This window comes from Neophocaena asiaeorientalis, unplaced genomic scaffold (genome assembly GCF_003031525.2).
Source record: "Neophocaena asiaeorientalis asiaeorientalis breed wild unplaced genomic scaffold, Neophocaena_asiaeorientalis_V1.1 scaffold192, whole genome shotgun sequence".
NCBI lineage: Eukaryota > Metazoa > Chordata > Mammalia > Artiodactyla > Phocoenidae > Neophocaena > Neophocaena asiaeorientalis.
Window position 1 is genome coordinate 5,636,341 of NW_020185326.1, and position 18,171 is coordinate 5,654,511.

General features: G+C 50.5%; 1 protein-coding gene across 1 annotated transcript in view; it reads left to right on the plus strand.

Annotated features, from left to right (window-relative positions):
- Positions 1-18,171, plus strand: part of SHB (SH2 domain containing adaptor protein B) — a 212,434-nt gene that overhangs the window by 71,808 nt on the left and 122,455 nt on the right. Inside the window, 3 exon segments of the mRNA XM_024734432.1 lie at positions 3,177-3,449; positions 3,452-3,553; positions 3,594-4,327. Of these exon segments, the coding sequence (XP_024590200.1) occupies positions 3,177-3,449; positions 3,452-3,553; positions 3,594-4,327 (1,109 nt within the window).

Below are 18,171 nucleotides of genomic sequence, written 5' to 3' on the forward strand. Positions count from 1 at the left end.
GGGGATTTAATCAGATTGATTTTTTTTTTTTTTTTTTCCCAGTACGCGGGCCTCTCACTGTTGTGGCCTCTCTCGTTGTGGAGCACAGGCTCCGGACACGCAGGCTCAGCGGCCATGGCTCATGGGCCCAGCCGCTCTGCGGCATGTGGGATCTTCCCGGACCAGGGCACGAACCCGTGTCCCCTGCATCGGCAGGCGGACTCTCAACCACTGCGCCACCAGGGAAGCCCCCAGATTCATTTTTAATAGGATCACTGGCTGCTGCGTTGAGAAAGAAACCAGGAAATGGGTAGGATACGCCTGCAATGATACAGTCAAGGGATGAAGGAGTTGGACCGGGGTAGGGGCAGTGGAGGTGGTGAGACATGGTAGGATTCTGCATATTCTTTGCTGATGGGCTGGATGGAGCAGGAATAAAAAAGGTGTCAAGGATGACTGAGGGTTTTGCTTCAGGCCTTCACTGAGGATTAATGACTCTCAAATCCATGCTTCCAGCTGAGACTCCCAGGCTGGTACATAGCAAGGGACTGACATTAACATTTGACAGACTGAACTGAAAAAGTTTTGTCTGATGAATCTGTTGGGATGGTGGCACCATTTTTCTAGGCCTCCACCAATGGCAGAGCCTACCTCCAGATATTGGGAGTGCAGAGAAAAGAGCTGCCACGTCCCCACGTTGGTCTAAAATGAGAAGTTGAGACAGGACAGAAACAGGAACAGGACCACACCCAACCCTTCCAATAAGAAAACTGGGGACAAGAAGGGGGGATATAAAAGTAAAAAATGCCAAGAATGATGGCCATAGAATTGGGTTTGTGATGTCAAAGACACTGGATGCCAATCCCAGCCATGCCTCTTGACTCAACCTCTTCCCTTCACTGGTCCGCCTTCTCTCTGAAATGGGGTGGCTGGCTTTCTGAAGAGTCTGTCCAGCTCTAACCATCTATAGCGTTCTGATCCTTTTCTTACAAGTCCCTGTCTCCTCTAACCATTTGACACACTGCTTCTCCAACATCGTCTTTCGGGAACTTTTCTGTTTCCTTTCAGACTGATTATTTCTGACTCTGAGTCTTGTAAGATGTCACTATTAGTTCCCAAAGGAAAACATCCATGTGTTTTTTTGCCTGCTTGAAATAAATACTACCTTAGGTCAGTTACCCCATCTGTAAACTGGGAATAACACGAGATTGTAGGGATGCTGAGAAGGGTTAATTATATACAGAACATGTAGGGGTTGAGCACACAAGTGCTCTGGAAGTTTTTGGCATAATACTATAGCATTACAATAATTTTGGCTTGCAAATTATACCCCAGCAGAGGCATCACATGGAAAAGTGGGTCTGACCCCATGGCCTGCTGAAAGTGAAATGGGAAATATAAGTTGTGAAATATAACTTCTCTTCCTAAACCTTTGGAAAAGGCAGAGATCACTCTTCCATGTGCAACCCACGTGCAGGGAACAAGTTTCCAGATCCTGGAGAAGACTCTCTTGCCCAGGGTGTCCTGGCCTGCTGCCAGGATCTGGCCATTCCTCCTTCCTGAACCTAGAAGCAGAGATGGGAAGGAAGGGAGCAGGAGAGGATTTGTGGTTGGTTGAAAGGTGGGGCTCGCAAGGAGAATGTCCTTGCCTTTCAGGTTTTCTATTTGAGCCTCTCTTACTTGTGGGATAATTAAGTGCTTATACAGTAGAGAAATGAGTGAAAGGGTAATCTGAGATAGTTAAGTCTAGGGACACCCAAAATAAACATCTTAGCTCAGGTCAACTTCTGGGTCCTCTCACCATCCTCCAGACACCCCACAAACACCCCCCCAACACACATCATAGATTATTTGCTGTGAAATTCTAAAAAAGTAGATCTCAGGCAATGAAGGGGCTGTGTAGTTGTTGATGATGTCTGTGACTATGGCGTCATATAGTGGGTTTGTAAAATTTAACTGGCTCATAGAGGATGACAGTCCTGTCTGACCAGAGGGGAAGAGCAAATAGCTTGATCCTGAAGGGACAGTTTGCACTCAATTCCACTGCATCACTGTTTGTGGCTGAGTGGACAGAGCACAGCCTTCAGAGTAAGACCCAAGTTGGAGTCCAGGTTCTGCCACTTGCCCCACGGTGGCCTCAGGCAGGGGAAGAGGCCCTCCCTGCCCAAGAGCCTCAGACTGCGAGTCTGGCCTCCACCTCCAGTTCTGGCCAAAAGAGTCACTGGCCTTGCTCCCTGACCTAACAGGTCCCACTTTACCTAAGGGATACAGGAAAAAATAGATTCCCTCAAAGCCCATCTATAATATACAGGTTGCCAGTGGAGGTAATTAATGATTTGGACTATAATCCTAATAAGTTAGCATCCTTAGAGAATTTCTCAGGTGTCAATTCATACCTTAGGGTATGCCATATTCTGGAGCTTGATTAGCCTAATTCAAAGGAGCACCGGCTCTACTGGCAGTTACCTCATTTCTAGGCAGCTCCTCTTCCTCGGCAGAGCATATGCCGCCTCCCAGGAAAAGCTTTACTAAGCAAGCTGTGCTCCTCACTCGGCCTCAGTTTCCGCATTTTAATAATCAGAGGACGACCTTAAATTGCAAAGCAGAGACTAGTAGAAATGACACAATTTCGGCGCCACCATACCAGGAACTAGCATCCAGGCCCACCTGGGTGACCTTCCTCTGAGCCTCAGTTTCTCCGTCTGTAAAATGAGGGCCCTGGATTAAATGGAGCCTTGCCAGCTCCTACAATCTTAGGCTTTAAACGTTCCCACAGCTCGCTCTGCCAGGTTGGCCGTGAACAGAGTTAAAGCCACGACTTCCTCAGAGGTGAAAAGGTAAGCAAACATTCCGACCTCCCCTTAGCTTGGCTCTCCAACTGGTGGGGGGCCGGACCCCTGCCGCCTATCCTGGCCGCATCCGTCATCTGGATTGTTAAAACGCTCATTTGCATAAGGATTCCTCCGAAGGTCTGGCACAGTGGGCTGAACCGGAGTCTTCGTCCCTTTAAGTAGGGAATAGACACCCTGTCCCTAAGGGGTCTCGGCACCGCAATTCCTCCAAGCGGGTCACGCCGTAAACTAGAAAAGCCTCGTGTTCCCAACAGTGGGGATCCCTGGGTAGCACAGCGCGCGGGTCCCGGGGAAGGGTTTGGCCTCTGCGCGCTGCAGGCTTAGGCTGGCAACCTCTCGCCCTAGGACGCGGCGGACTGCCAGCGAGACGGGGCCGGTTGCGCCGCGGGACCCCGGCGCCCTCAGGCGAGACCCAGGGCCTGGCGCCGAGGCGGCCACAGGAGGTGGCGCGTGCTGAAGAGGGGAGCTGCTTCTGCCCAGGACCCGGGCGCAAGAGGGGCGGAGCCAGGGCCGAGGTCTGGCAGCAAGAGGCCTTGCTAGCCGGCCGGGTGCCGAGCTCGCTACAGCGTTCTCGGGAAGGAAGAAGTGGGGGGCCGAGGACGCCGACAAGTTCCAGCAGTACCGGGAATCCGGGCCAAGGCGGTGGCTGCGGTTCCGACGGGGCAGGAGCGCGCTCCGTGGCGGAGCGCACGGCCAGAGCGTCCGAGGAAGGGGGCGCCCGGGCCTTTAGTTATCTGTGGGGCCGCGGCCGGATCCCATGAGACGTGCCCGCGAAGGGCACGAGATCCGAAGCCTGGATGAACAAGTACTTCAGCTTGGGCAACAGCAAGACTAAGAGCCCCCCGCAGCCGCCGCGGCCCGACTACCGCGAGCAGCGGCGCCGGGGCGAGCGGCCCTCGCAGACCCCCCAGGCCGTGCCGCAGGCCCCCTCGGCCACCTCGGCGTCCTGCGGTACGGCCGCCGCCTCCTGCTTCTCGGCCTCGTCGGGATCGCTGCCCGACGACAGCGGCAGCACTAGCGACCTTATCCGCGCCTACCGCGCACAGAAGGAGCGCGACTTTGAGGACCCCTACAACGGGCCCGGCTCGTCTCTGCGCAAACTGCGCGCCATGTGCCGCCTGGACTACTGCGGCGGCGGGGAGCCAGGCGGGGGGCAGCGTGCCTTCTCGGCCTCGTCCGCGTCGGGCGCCGCGGGCTGCTGCTGTGCCTCCACTGGCGCGGGCGCCGCCGCGTCCTCGTCCTCGTCCTCGGGCTCCCCTCACCTCTACCGCAGCAGCAGCGAGCGGCGGCCCGCCACTCCAGCCGAGGTGCGCTACATCTCCCCCAAGCACCGCCTCATTAAGGTGGAGAGCGCCGCGGGCGGTGCCGCAGAACCCTCGGGGGGCTCCTGCTCAGGCGGTCGTACCTGGAGCCCGACGGCCTGCGGAGGCAAGAAACTGCTCAACAGGTGTGGCGCCTCGGCCGCGGAAGAGAGCGGTGCCGGCAAGAAGGACAAGGTAAGGCGCCCTTCGGCCTCACCCGAGGTTCCAGAGCCACTGTGCGCACGGGTAAACTGAGGCACCGCTCTAGTTTCGAGTTCCTACATCCACTCGGGCTAGGACCTTTGGGGTCAAGCCTCTCAACGGTGCTTCCCAGTTCTGCCTCTGCATGCGCTTTGCCCCCGATCGCCGGCCTCCTGACACAGTCTCTTTCACTGCTACTGCCAAAACCTCTGAGCCCACAGCCAGGTGCCCCTTTCGGAAGTAGCCTGACGAGAGCGCCCCGCCCAGCCTTGCCCAAGAAAGAGACTAGCCCTTCAGACCCTCGAGGAGGAAAGTCAGAGAGGCAGAGCTGTCACGGACTTAAAAGCGTGTTTACTCTTGTCTACCTCCTCTTCCTCCTGCCCGATTCTATACATGGGAAACTGAGGTCCAGAGCTGGGAAGGGACTCGCCGGATATTACCCATTTCCGATGGCAGATTCAGACCGGCTGTCTTTAAATGTATATATGTAAATCCCTCTAAACGCCCTGCCCTGACCCACCCCCCCGCTCCAGGTTTCGAAATGGGACGGCCTTTTGTAGTGGAGCTGCACCGGGAACCCCCAAGCGTGCTCTTCCAGTTGCAGTGAGCTGGCCTACAAGAGCGCTCCACTTAGACCTGTCAGTTCCTCCAGCCGCGCATGGGAGGGGTCCGCCTACCCAGCCAGCTGGAAGGAGACCCACCCCTCCAAAACCTCACCTTCGTTCCTGACCTTACCCCCACCCCATACAGCCCCAGGGATGAGGGGGACGATTTTGTGCAACCCCCCCTCCCTAACAAATCAGACCATCTCGATCCCCACCTTTGAAGCAGGTTAGTTAATTCCAGCCAGATGGGGCCCTCTCCTCCCCCTTCACACGCCTGTGACACCCTCCTTTCCTCCATGAAATAATACTTGTTCTGTCTACTTCTGGTGGAAGGCAGTGTTTTGATTACATCTGAGGCCCAGTGCCTTGCGATGGCTATCAGGCCGCTGTCCCTCTTGTTCTCCTCTGGCCCCCTACGTTCTCCCAAAGGTAAACTTTTGCCCAGGTGTGGGCTGGGGGAGACTGATAGAGTCTGAGTTTCTTTTAGGACTGGATGTCCAGACAGGAGGGAGACAGGCTCCTACCTGCCAGCTGGTGCTTGGAAAGGGATCGTTTTTGTTTTCCAGGCAGGAGGAGTAAGGGGATGCCCCTCCTGATTTTTTTCTGCCTGACTTCCTCTCCCCCAAGGTCCTAGGTCCCCCGAGTACTCTCTCCTCCCCCCGCTGGGTCTGCCGAAGGCATCGTGGGCAGTCGGTGGATTCCATCTCCCTCTGGGCCAGTTTTGGGGACACATCTTGGAAGCATGGACTCTGGGCTTCCTAAGCACCCCGGATGCCATACCTAAATGACGAAGAGCTGGAAGCCAGGTGGCCACCCAGGTGCTGCCTTGGGGACAGAGGAGGTTTCTCCGAGAGCCCCCAGGATTATGGGTTTGTGGTTGATCTATGAGGTAAACAGCAGAGAGGCTCCCTGCTGCTTTATGTGTGGCCCAGGCTTGGCTAGGTGCTGGCCTGGGAGAACCTGAAGTCCCTGGGGATGGAAGGACGGCCCACCCTAGCTCTCCAGAGAGATTGTGCCTTCCCCCATTACTCCATGACCCCCAGGTGGGCAAATCTCCTTTCTCTACCACTGCTTGTCGTTCTGCTTGCTCACTGAAGTCTTTCTTTATGGTTTTCAGAACTCTAGTAAATGTTTTTTCTAATTATAATTAAGACTGTTTCAAATACTGAGGAATAATAAGTTTTATAGCTGGAGTGTCAAGTGTGTTGAAGACTTGGCTTGTTTATATTTCTTACAGGTCTTCTCTGTGCTCTCCCTTGCTGGGTACTAGAACAGGGTCTAGTGAATACTGTGGCCCAGGCCGCAGTGTGCATGATAAGTGCCGTGATGGAACGTGGTCAGGGAGGACCATTATTATGGTTGGCTGCAGAAGAGAGCCTGGTGCTGTAGGGGACTGCAGGTAAAGGCCCTGTGGCCAGAATTCAGAGGTTAGAGTTGGGCAGGACCCCAGAGGGGCAGGAGGGCCCGGGTGAGGGAGGACCTTGAAAGCTAAGCACAGTGAGGGCCAGTGAGGGCGTTTAGCTGCTAAATGATGTGAGCAAATGTGGTTTTTAAAAAAGATCTCTCTGGGGACTTCTCTGGTGGCACAGTGGTTAAGAATCCACCTGCCAATGCAGGGGACATGGGTTTGAACCCTCGTCCAGGAAGATTTCCCCATGCCGAAGAGCAACTGAGCCTGTGCGCCACAACTACTGAACCTGTGGTCTAGAGCCCATGAGCCACAGCTACTGAGCCCACCTGCTGCAACTACTGAAGCCTGTGTGCCTAGAGCCTGTGCTCTGCTCACTGCAACTAGAGAAAGCGTGTGTGCAGCAACGAAGACCCAACACAGTCAAAAAAAAAAAAAGATCTCTCTGGGCTGTATTTTCACATACTAGGTTGTGACTTTGAGCCCTTTGGTCTTTTAAGAAGTTGTTGTGATCCTTGGAGTTGGAGGGATTGTGGCTACCAGATGTTCTTTCTAACGAGTAGGAGGGGAAGGAGCCCGGAAGGGTCATAGTATGCAGTGGTTCTCAAACTGGCACGCGGAGGACTGGTTAAAACACAGATTGTGGGACCCATGGCCTGAAGTGCCTGAGTCACCACACCTGGTGTGGGGCCTGAGAATGTGCATTTCTAACAAATTCTCAGGTGATCTTTTGCTGCTGATCCTGGGACCACACTTAGAGAACACTAATGAAACGGTGGCTTCTTAACCCTCCCTCTGGGTCTTCTGGTCAGAGCTGCTTTGGGATGCAGACTCTGGATGTCCTCATCTCTGCCCTCTGTGTGGGACTGCCTCCTAATCCGGGGCTAACACCCACCCCCGATTCCTGGCCAGGCAGCCAGGAGGCAGCCTGGTTTTCACATTATTTCCAGCCAGATAGCTTTTGGAAGGTCAGGCGTACTGCAGATCCAGCCCTGAACACCCCAGAGCCCGCCTTCTGCCCCTCACCCACAGATCCAGGAAAACCTACTCTAGCCCACTTAATCTCAGACCCAGCTTCCTTTTTTCTGTTGTTAGGAGTTAGGACAAGAACCCCTAGGGCTGCTGAGTGCCACCTGCATGCCAGGCCCTGTGTTTTGAACATCGGCCTGTGTTGAGGGTTGCTATGGCATGGGAGTAGGAGCTATTGGTCCACAGATCCTCCTTTCAGGGCCTCCATTGCCACCTCCCAACCAGCTTTATCTTTGGGGGGCCCTTCTCCTGCTTCCCTTAGTTACCTGTGCTTCCTTCTGACACATACTTGGGCATCCTTCTATTCTCCCAGGCAAGTCCCGGGGCACACACACACACCTGGTCACATATGCCCCACTCAGCCAGCCTCCAGTTTGGGGCATTTTCCCTTTTAGAATCATCTGTAACAGACTGTGTTTTCAGTTTAACCAGCTTTTCCCTGCACTTACTTTTGTGCTCAGAGATCTCTTGGTACAAGGGCGAGCTAGGAGGAAGGGAATAAAGGCTGCAAAAGACTTGGCAGTAATCTTTGGCCTAAGCCTCCGGAGGATATCTACACACATTGTCTTTCATCATTTGTTTCCCAGTGTTTTTGTCTTGGGGAATTTAGTGAGGTCTTCACCTAGGAGGCAGCTTTGAGCTGGGGAGAAGGCTGACTGCAGCCTGCGGGAGCACTTAGATGCCTGTGCTGTGAGTGTACATGCATACGTGTGTCCATATATGTATGTGCGTTGGCGTATGTGTGTGCAAATATATGTATGAAACCTTAATGTGGAGGGTGTTCTTAGAAACTAGAGCTTTCTTGCAGTGGGCCTCACTTGGGGAATGAGAGGTGACAATGTGAGATACGTGGGGTCCTGAGTTTAGACCCCACAGGGGAATCCTTGAAGACTGTTGAGTCAGGAAAAGGATAGACTCAGAGCTATGGTTGAGGAGGATCCCAGGTTACACACAGCTGCCACAGTCTGGGGGAAATGGGTTTGGAGTTAGGAGGCAATTACAATACAGTCCGAGTGAGACACAGTGAGGGCCTGAACTCCTGGGAAGAGAAAAATGAAACTTTAGTAGGTGGAAATATTATTCCTTCAGGTTGTCTTTATAAAAAAATAATGATGACAAAGAGGCCAGTAACTTGGTAGGTCTCCTTTTGTGCAGCCAAACAGGGCTCATCCAGTTGTATTTTCTGCTGAAGTCTTGTTTCTTTTATCAAAATTAAGTAAATGTTTCCACTGCAACTGAGAAAGTCAAGATGCACCATGACATCAGTTCCCCAAGTTTTAAATACATGCTGATGTGTACCAACAATTTATATTTTGTCAGCATCCACAGAGTTGAGTTAAATAACATGTTTCCTAAGGAATAAATAATATCATGTTCAACTTTTTTTTTTTTTAAACACTCAGCAAACAGTTTCTGAGCAGCGTGCTAAGCAGGGGGCAATTCAGAGAGAATAAGTGGTGGCCAGCTTTCCAAGAGGGAAGCTTTTCAGTTTGTAGTTGAACACGAGCTTTTCAAGATCTAGTCTGGGAGACAGAGACAGGTAATGAGGCAGTGTCGCAACATGTGGCATGCCAGAACAGAAGGGTGTGCAAAGGGCTGGGAGGGCCTCAACTCTGTCTGTGAATTCAAGGAGGGCTTTCAGGGGGTGGCAGCATTTGAGCTTCTCCATGCAGAGGCTTGTGCCAAGAGAATGGTTGAGGCTCTGAAGGGTGGGTGTGGCAGGAGGTTGCAGACGGATGTTGGAGCCACAACAGGAAGAGAGTGTCTCACTGTCTTTGTGGGGAGTTGTGACTTGTCTTTCAGTCCTTTTCACTTCAAATCATTGATGTATAGCTTGATTGAAGCCAGGGTCAAGCATGAGCTGTCAGTCATTTCTATTTGGTTAACAGCCACATTCTCCAGTTCTGAGAAAGTAATTGATTGGAAAGGTAAGAGCCAAGCTTGGTAGCTGTGGTTTGGCTTGGAACACTTTCTCCTTTGAAGTCCTGTCCCTTGAAAGTAGTGTGAGAAAAACGCTGCATATCAAACCCAGTTTTTCCCATTGATTCCCCAGAAGAGAAGTATGTTCTCCAGGCTTCAGGCTAACCGCTTAATTGGTCCTTGAATCCTCACAATCACCGGAGAAGGGGTTTATGTACTGTATCAGTTAGCTATTGCTGCATAACAAATCATGCCAAACTCTGGTTTTAAACCAGAGGTTAGCAAAGTTTCTTAAAGAGCCAGTTAGTAAATAATTTAGCTTGCAGGCCAGACAGCCCCCATCACAACTATTCAACTATTCTGCCATTGTATCTTGAAAGCAGACTTAGACAATATATAAATTAAAAGGGTGTAGCTGTATCCAGTCTTTATTTACAAAAACGGGAAGCTGGCCTGTGGTCTGTAGTTTCCAAGCCCTGCTTTAAATGATAAGCCTTTATTATTGACCATGAACCCACACGTCAGCTGAGTAGTTTTTCTGGCCTCAGCTGGGCTCACTCAGGCATCTAAGGTCAGTGTGGAGTGTATGTGCTGCCCTGCCAGTCCTAGCCAGGCTCTCTTACACGTATGGGGATGCCTGGTTTAGGATGGCCTTGGCTATATCGAGTAAGCTCTGTTCCATGTGGTCTCTCATCTTACAGCGAGTTAGCCTTGTTCATATGATGGTGGCAGGGTTCCAAGAAATTACAGAAGCCCATACAGTTTCTTGAGGTAAGAAACTGGCCTACTGTCCCTACTGTCCCTTCTGCTGCATTCTGTTGACCAAAGCAAGTCATAAGGCCAGCCGGGATTCGGGGAGAGAGGAGGAGCTGCGAAGTCCCATGGCAGAGGACAGGGATACAGACAGGTCATTAGTGCTATTGGGGCCTTTAGTGCTATTCCTCTACCATGGATAGTATTGCCCCCATTTTACAGTTAAAGAAACTGAGTCTTAGTGGTAATAACTTGCCTAATATAACACAGCTACCAAGTGATGGGGCCCAGTTTATACCTATTCAGTCTGAATTCAAAGCCTATATGCTTTTTTATCAATTTGTTCCTCTCCTTTCAATGATTTAGATGGAGATAGTAAGACTCTGATTTTTTAATCTTTTTTTTTTTTTTTTTTTTTTTTTCTGGTGCTCGGGCCTCTCACTGTTGTGGCCTCTCCCGCTGTGGAGCACAGGCTCCGGACACGCAGGCTCAGCGGCCATGGCTCACGGGCCCAGCCGCTCCGCGGCACGTGGGATCCTCCCGGACCGGGACACAAACCTGCGTCCCCTGCGTCCCCTGCAACGGCAGGTGGACTCTCAACTACTGCGCCACCAGGGAAGCCCCTGATTTTTTATTTATTTATTTATTTGGCTGCGTTGGGTCTTCATTGCTGCATACCGGCTTTCTCTATTTGCAGCGAGCAGGGGCTACTCTTCGTTACGGTGCACGGGCTTCTCGTTGTGGTGGCTTCTCTTGTTGCGGAGCATGGGCTCTAGGCGTGTGGGCTTCAGTAGTTGCAGCATGCAGACCCTAGAGCGCATGGGCTTCAGGAGTTTTGGCACGTGGGCTCAGTAGTTGTGGCTCGCGGGCTCTAGAGCGCAGGATCAGTAGTTGTGGTGCACGGTCTTAGTTGCTCTGCGGCATGTGGGATCTTCCCAGACCAGGGATCAAACCCGTGTCCCCTGAATTGGCAGGCGGATTCTCAACCACTGCATCACCAGGGAAGTCCCAAGACTCTGATATTTACTGAAATGTGTGTTGTATGTCTCCTGCTCCCCTTCACTTAATGCTCCTCTTCTTGCACCCCCTCCCCCATCCCTTTCAGTCTGGGCTTTGGTGGTCCTCAAAGGCTCCCCAGAGCTGGCTTTTCTCTCTCCCTCCCTCACCTCCCTCTGAGTTCCATAAATGAGATGTTAATGCAGCACTTGAGTTATTTCATAGAGAAATTCTGCACACAGAGTTGCCACTTCCCAAGGGACAGCTGCACAAGATCACAAGATGTGTGTCTTGTAACTGTTGTCTTCTCATTCAAGGACTGGCGAGGCTGTGTGTGCTCTTTTAAGAAAAAAAAAACAAACTGATATCTTGGCCCTTGTCAACAAGGAACCTAAGTTTCCTTGAAGGAGATCAGATGACCGTCTTCTAATCTGACAACCTCAGAACATGACTGATTTCCCCAGACTGAACCCCCAAGACTTTACCTCGTCCTCTCCCCCAAAGCATTTCTGACCCATAAAATAGGTGTTAAAAGGCAAATCTGAGACAAGTGGGTTTTCCTTTGGCCATTTAAGCAAAGCTAAACCTGCCTGTGGTTGAGTGCTTCCCTGGGCAGTTTCACTTGGAGCTTACTTTCTCATCTTGTGCTGAGAGAGCCAAGTGGTAGTGGCCTGTGGCGAAGGGGTAGGTCAGGCTGGGCCCTAGAAAATAAATTGGGATTTGTGGCTTTGAAGCAGAGAGCTGGGTTGCTGGCTGGCTGATGGCAGCACCTCCGTCAGCTTTCTGAGGGAGGCTGTTCCTGCAGGATGGAGACAGGCTGCCGGTGGTGTCTGCCACACTGACTTGTAACTTGTTTGGCTTGTGTTGACAGAAATTGCCATATGCAGGCGACTGTCAGGAGCTGTGTGGATACAGGGATGAACCAGGAGTTGGGTAGTGCCTGCCTGTAAGGAGCTTATTTTCTGGTGAGGACACAGGAACCAAGGTTAGAACACAGCTCCGTATGGCAGAATTTGTCTATAAACAAAGTGGTGTGGGCAGAATTTGTCTATAAACAAAGTATTGTGGGTGAGCTGAGAGCCATCCTGGCACAGAAGCTGTTCTGGGCATAGCCTTGATTCCGTGGAGCTGAAGGAGAAGCAGGGTCAGGAGGACGTTCATTTCAACTGAGGAAAACAGGGAAGGCTTCTTGGAGGAGGAGGCGTTTGAATCAAGAAAGAGTAGTCATTTGAATTGATGGAGCTTTCCACAATAGCAGTATTAGCCAGTACTTCCATTGCATATACTCTAAGGCAGACATTGTTCTTTGTGCTCTACATGCGCTAACTTACTGCTCACCAAAGTCCCTTGAGGTAGATGCTACTGTCATTCCCATTTTACATATGAGAGCATGAGGCAGAGAGGTTAAGTAACTTGTCTAAGGTCACCCTGCCAGTAAGTGGCAGAGATGAGATTTGAAGCTGGATTTAGGGTCTTTGTTTTGAATCACTGTGCCATATCACCTCAGGCTGCACAATATCATACCTGAATTTTCTCTGCCTTATTTGTGGCTAGATTTAAACTCTTATAAAAATCCCCTCTGTTAGCATTGTAGGACCTACCCAAACTCCTACATTTGGGTGAGTATTCCACAGCTTAAAAGATACTTTCACACCCATAATTAATTTGACTCTAAGAGTCACTCTGTGAGGAAGGTGCTGTAACACCCATTTTACAGATGGAAAAACTGAGGGTCTAGGGAGGCATGGAGCCCACCCTACCTCCCAGCAGGAACTGGCCGAGCCAGTGGCCAGGCTGTTGACCTTGTGTTCTGAGCCCAGTGCCCTTTGTGCCGGGGTGGTGTGGAGGTGGTTTGGCCAAAGCTCCAGTCCACAGGAAGGGTGACAGCCTGATTGATTTCCGGTTCTTTCCGTGTTTTGATTCTGAAACGAGTTACTGAGATCATTAAGGAGCATCGACAGAGGACCTTGCTTCCACAATGGAATTTTCCTTCTCTTCCTGTTTGGTATTTTCCAGTAATATTTCTATTAATGTTTCACTTTCGGAGGCACTGGCTTCCTGAGAGTTTGCACTTTCTCAATTGATGGGCCAGGAAGAACTGAATTTTCCTCTAAATCATTCAGTTCCTTTCCATCTTCTCCAAGGGGAGCTCTCTCTGGATTTCCCATTATGCTGTAGAGGAAGGATCTTGGAGGTGGGTCCAAGGGATGGAGAGAGAATTAGTCAGGGCCCTGGGGAATGACTCAGGCCCTGAGTTTTCCAAGCAGAACTTAAGAATAATGGTCAGAAAGGGGCTTCCCAAGGCCGGGGAGGGGAGAAATGACTTGATAGGTGGGTGGGCTGGGGCGGGGCTTGTCCACTGCTGGGCCTTCACTTACAGGCTGGACTCCGAGTCCTCAGCTGGCCCCGAGAGCCCATACCAAGTCCTTTCTCCTCATTCATTCATTAAACACACATTGTTGAGAATGGGCTACCTGCTGGGTATTGTTCTATTTAGATGCTGGGGATACAGCCGTGGACAAAACAAAAATTCATGCTACCCTGAGTTTACCCTCTTGTGAGAGGATTCAAGCAAATAAAGTATGTCGGGTAGAGTGTAGAGAAAAATAAAGCTGGGGTGGGCCTCCGTTTGGGGTGGGGTGCTGTTTCAGATGGGTGCTCAGAGGGCTTTGCTGAAGGGTGTGATGGTGTGATTCACACGGCTCTCGGAGAGAAGTGCATTCCAGGCAGAGGGAACAGTCAGGGCAAAAGTCCAAGGCAGGAGCACGCCTGGCTGCTTCAGGGAGATTGGCATGACTGAGTGGAGCAGGTGGAGAGGAAGTGGGGAGACGAGTTCTGAGAGGTGGGACAGGGAGGCTGAGTGTTGCGGGCCTCTCTCGCTTTATCTCTGGGTGAGATGGGAAGTCAGTGTGGAGGTTCTGAGCAGAGGAATGACATCTGGCTTTTGGGTTTTGAAAGGATCACTCTGGCTGCCTACTGGAGAATAGACTGGAGGGGACCAGCCAGGAGGCCAGCTAGGAGGACCTTCAGCCACAGGAACTGGGGTGCTAGCGGTAGGTGATGAGAGGAGACCAGATTCAGGACATGCTCTGAAGGTAGAGCTGCAGGATTTCCTGCCAGATGAAACGTGAGATGTGAGGGGTGAGGAGAGTCACAGATGACTCCGGGTTTTAGCTTGAGCAGCCGGGAGGGTGAATTGTCATTAGCTGAGATGGGAGGACCCTGGAAGTGCAGTCATAGTCCAGCCAGTGAAGTTGATCCAGCACCTGATTCTGGGACTTAAGAGCCAAACACACTCTGAGAACCCAGCGAAGGCATGGGTGGCCTCTGTCTGGGGCTGGGGGAAACCACCTGGAAGAGGAAGTCATCTGGGAGGTGGGTCCAGAGGAAGGTGCACATGGGGCATCCCAGACAGAAGGGGTCCTGTCGACAGTGACTGAGATTGGAAAGGGACCCCTGCTGGGCGCAAGCAGGTGTGGCCAGAGCCTGGGGATTGACTGGTGTAACTGCACATGATAGAGGAAAGAGGCAGGGAGCTGGATGTGAAGGGCCACCTGCCACTGGTCGAAAATTGCCCCCATTCTCCAAATTGGGAGGCCACCTGCTGTGTTGTGTGCCTCAGCTGGGCACCAGAGCAGGGTGAAGAGGAGGCTGGAACCTGCCTGTTTTGCTAAGCAGAGCGTTTCATTACGGAGCGCTTGTGATTGTTGCCAATGTTCTTTCTCATCTGGGGCTCTACCAGTAGGTGGGCTACGAGGAGGAGGCAAACAGAAGGAGGAAGAAAGGAACTTTCCTGGTTTCTACAGGCCACAGCTAAACTCTAAAAATGAAAATGACCAGAAAATTCTTCACAGGGAAGCTTCACTGTTTTGTGGGGCGTGTACTCCCAGAAAGCCAGACAACCTCGTAATCCTCCCGGTACATTCCAAAGCTGTGCATGTGATTTGGGGCCCGCGTGGCATTCGCGGAATGACTCAGCCCCTACCTGCTCTCCCATGTGGGGCAGATGCGAGTTGGCTGTGTTCTAAGGCCGTTCCTCAGAACAGCAAGCTTGGATTTTTTGATATATTTCAATGTTTATCTCTGTGTTAACTTTTTTCTTCCCCCTTCAACAAAACTAAGACAGGTTTGGTATAGAAAATGCTGATAAGCAAAACTAAAATAGAAACCAACTTTAATTCTACAATTCAGAGAAACCGCTGTTAACATTTCACTGTTTTTCCATCTAGCCTTTTTTTCAGTGCATATATATATGTGTGTGTGTCTGTGTATATATATATTTCCCTTCACAAAAATTAATATTGTGTGTATCTATTTGTGTTCTTTTTGCTTAAAGACATGGAAAGATGTCTACATTGTCTTAAACATTCAACAACAGTAATTTAATGTCTGTATAGTATTCTGTTTGCTTATTTAGGCTCTCCCAGTTTTCACTAATTTAACAGTGCTATAGTGAACATCTTTGTAACTTAATTCTTTGCATAAATAAGTCTGTGATTATTTATCTGGGATTGATTCCCAGAGGAGAATTGTTGGGTAGGAAGATAAAAATTTTGATACATTCTTTCAAATACTAGAAAGACCTTACAAGTTTTCACCTGCTTTACTCTAATGCAATTTAGTTTAATTTGCAGTTTCTTAGGTTACTGGTGCATATGTTTGTTGACTGCTTGTGTCTCTTTTCCGAAATTGTGTACTTCTATCTGTCCATCCTTCCTGCCATAGGGTTTATCTTTTTATTGATCCGTAAGAGCTCTTTGTGGATTAAGGATGGCAGCCCCTCGCCTGCCGTTTGGGTTGCAGGGTATTTTTTTTTACAAGTTTGTAATTTGCCTTTCGGCTCTGTATCTGGTGGTTGCTTTTGTTGTTTACACTGAATGGTTTTCTGTTGCTGAATCAGTTGATGTTTCTCATGATTTTTGAGTGTGCTGCTTAGAAAAGTTTTCTGTACTCCAGTGTATTTTCTTCTAATACTTTGATGGTTTCTTTCTTTCTTTCTTTGGCTGTGTCAGGTCTTAGTTGTGGCACATGGGATCGTTCGTTGCAGCACGCAGACTTTTTTGTTGCACTGCGCGGGTTTCTCTAGTTGCAGCGTGTGGCTTAGTTGCCCTGTGTCCTGTGGGATCTTCGTTCCCCGACCAGGGATCGAACCCGCGTCCCCTGCATTGGAAGGCAGATTCTTAACCACTGGATCACCAGGGAAGTCCCTCTTTCTTTTTTAACGTTGACATTTTAATCTGGAGTTTGATTTCAGGGTATGAGGTAGGGTTTTAATGTTATTTTTCCGAATGACCAGTCTGTGTCTGGACATCCTCTCCTCCTTGCTTGCTCTGTGAGCTGTCTGTATTTCTTCAGGTGCCTTTTTAGACTTCAATATTTTGACTCCATCTTGCCCTGACTGTGTTAAATTCTCATTAGCTATTATGATAATGATGATTTCACCTTGTCTTTATAAAATGACACCTTCCGTCTGCAGATACCCATGCACTTATTATACATTCAACTCCTGACACCTGAGGGAAGTAACTGGGTATTAGCCCTTCATCTTTGGATGCCATACCTGACGCGGTGGGTGGGATGAGGCCAGGAAAGCTTCGCCTCCCCTCTGCTGGAGTCAGCTTCCTCCTCCAGGACCAGGGGGCCGACTGTCTAGGTATATTCAGTGCAGCCACTTACTGTTCGCCCTGCCTATGTAGCCTTATCTGGGTGGGTCCATTTCAGCTTTCGCATGGGGACTTTTGTGGAGAGAGGGGTGCAGCATTCAGTCATCCATGCAGCAAACATTTTTTAGATACCCACCATGTTCCAGCACTGGGCTGAGTCGTGCAGACCATCAGCGATAAGTAAGCCCCGGCACTCTAACTCAAGGCCCAGGAATATTTCTGCTGCAAGGCAGAAAGTGTTCAGTGCCAGGATACAGAGGCAGGTAATGACTCTGAGTAACAAGAAGCATTGGAACCTGAGGTGGGCACGGGCAGCACTGTAGTGGACCATGGGTAGCAGAGCTCAGACTGGAAGGATGGAGAGGACTTGAAGGTGTGGTATGTGGGGACTATATTATTTTGGTCATTTAAATTTTTTTCACACCCACCAAAGTCCAATGCAAGTGACATGAATTTACAGAGTTCTTCCCCCACCCGCCGACCTCTTCTGTCCCCTCAACCCAGGTGTCCTATGTCTTCAATTAGTGAGAGACCCTTTCCGAGGCTCTGTTGCACGTGCTTCTTTTCCTGGCTCAGGCCAGCGTCGGGATAATCCATCCTGCAGTGTCTGCTGTGGGGTTTGTGACATTAATGAATTGGTGTTGATGGAACAGATTAAGACCAGGAGTGTTCACAGTGAATAAATCAAGGAGAAAAAAGATGCAGAATTTTCTGCATGAACACGGATGAACATTTTTATGGGTCTAAGAGGCTGAGGGTGTCTGCCTAATTCACTATGCTGTGTGTCACAGCATGTCAATGAACCCTACCTAGACCAGCCCTGGCAGCACAAATCACCAGGAGAGCATTTTTCAAAATTTTTAGTTGCCTGGGCTCCACCTCACACTAATCACACCATGGTTTCTGGGGACAGAGCCTGAGTATCGGTACTTTTGGAAGGTCCCCATGTGATTCTGATATGCAGCCAATGCTGAAAGTTGCTGTCCTGGAACTTAGTTTGGGGTTCCAGGGGAGCCTAGGGATCATCCAGTCCCAACCCTCCTGCATCTGTGCCTGAAGACTTCCAGTGATGGGGGGATTTGTCACATGAGCACACACTCGTTTGCACAGCTGAGCTTTCAAGTTTTTTCTGTTGTTCCCTCCAACTTAGTACAGGTTTGTTGAGTACCTGGTGTTTATGGGAGCTCTGCTGGCTGACCTCTTTCTCTCTGTGGATTCTGTTACTGTTTTAGTTGGACTCTGAGGTCAAGCAGAACCAGTCTAACCTTACTTCTTCCACATGACGACCCTCAGATGTGTGATCGTATCTTCAAAGGCAGAGGGAAGCTGCAGGCTGTAACATTTCCCCATAGAGCCAGATTCCCAGCCAGGACACCAACTGCTAAGGGCAAGTACCCTTCAGCATCACGAGTGTGGAGGGCATTGATGGACCCCCCAGTCCAGGAGCTTCCCGGGCAGGAAGTG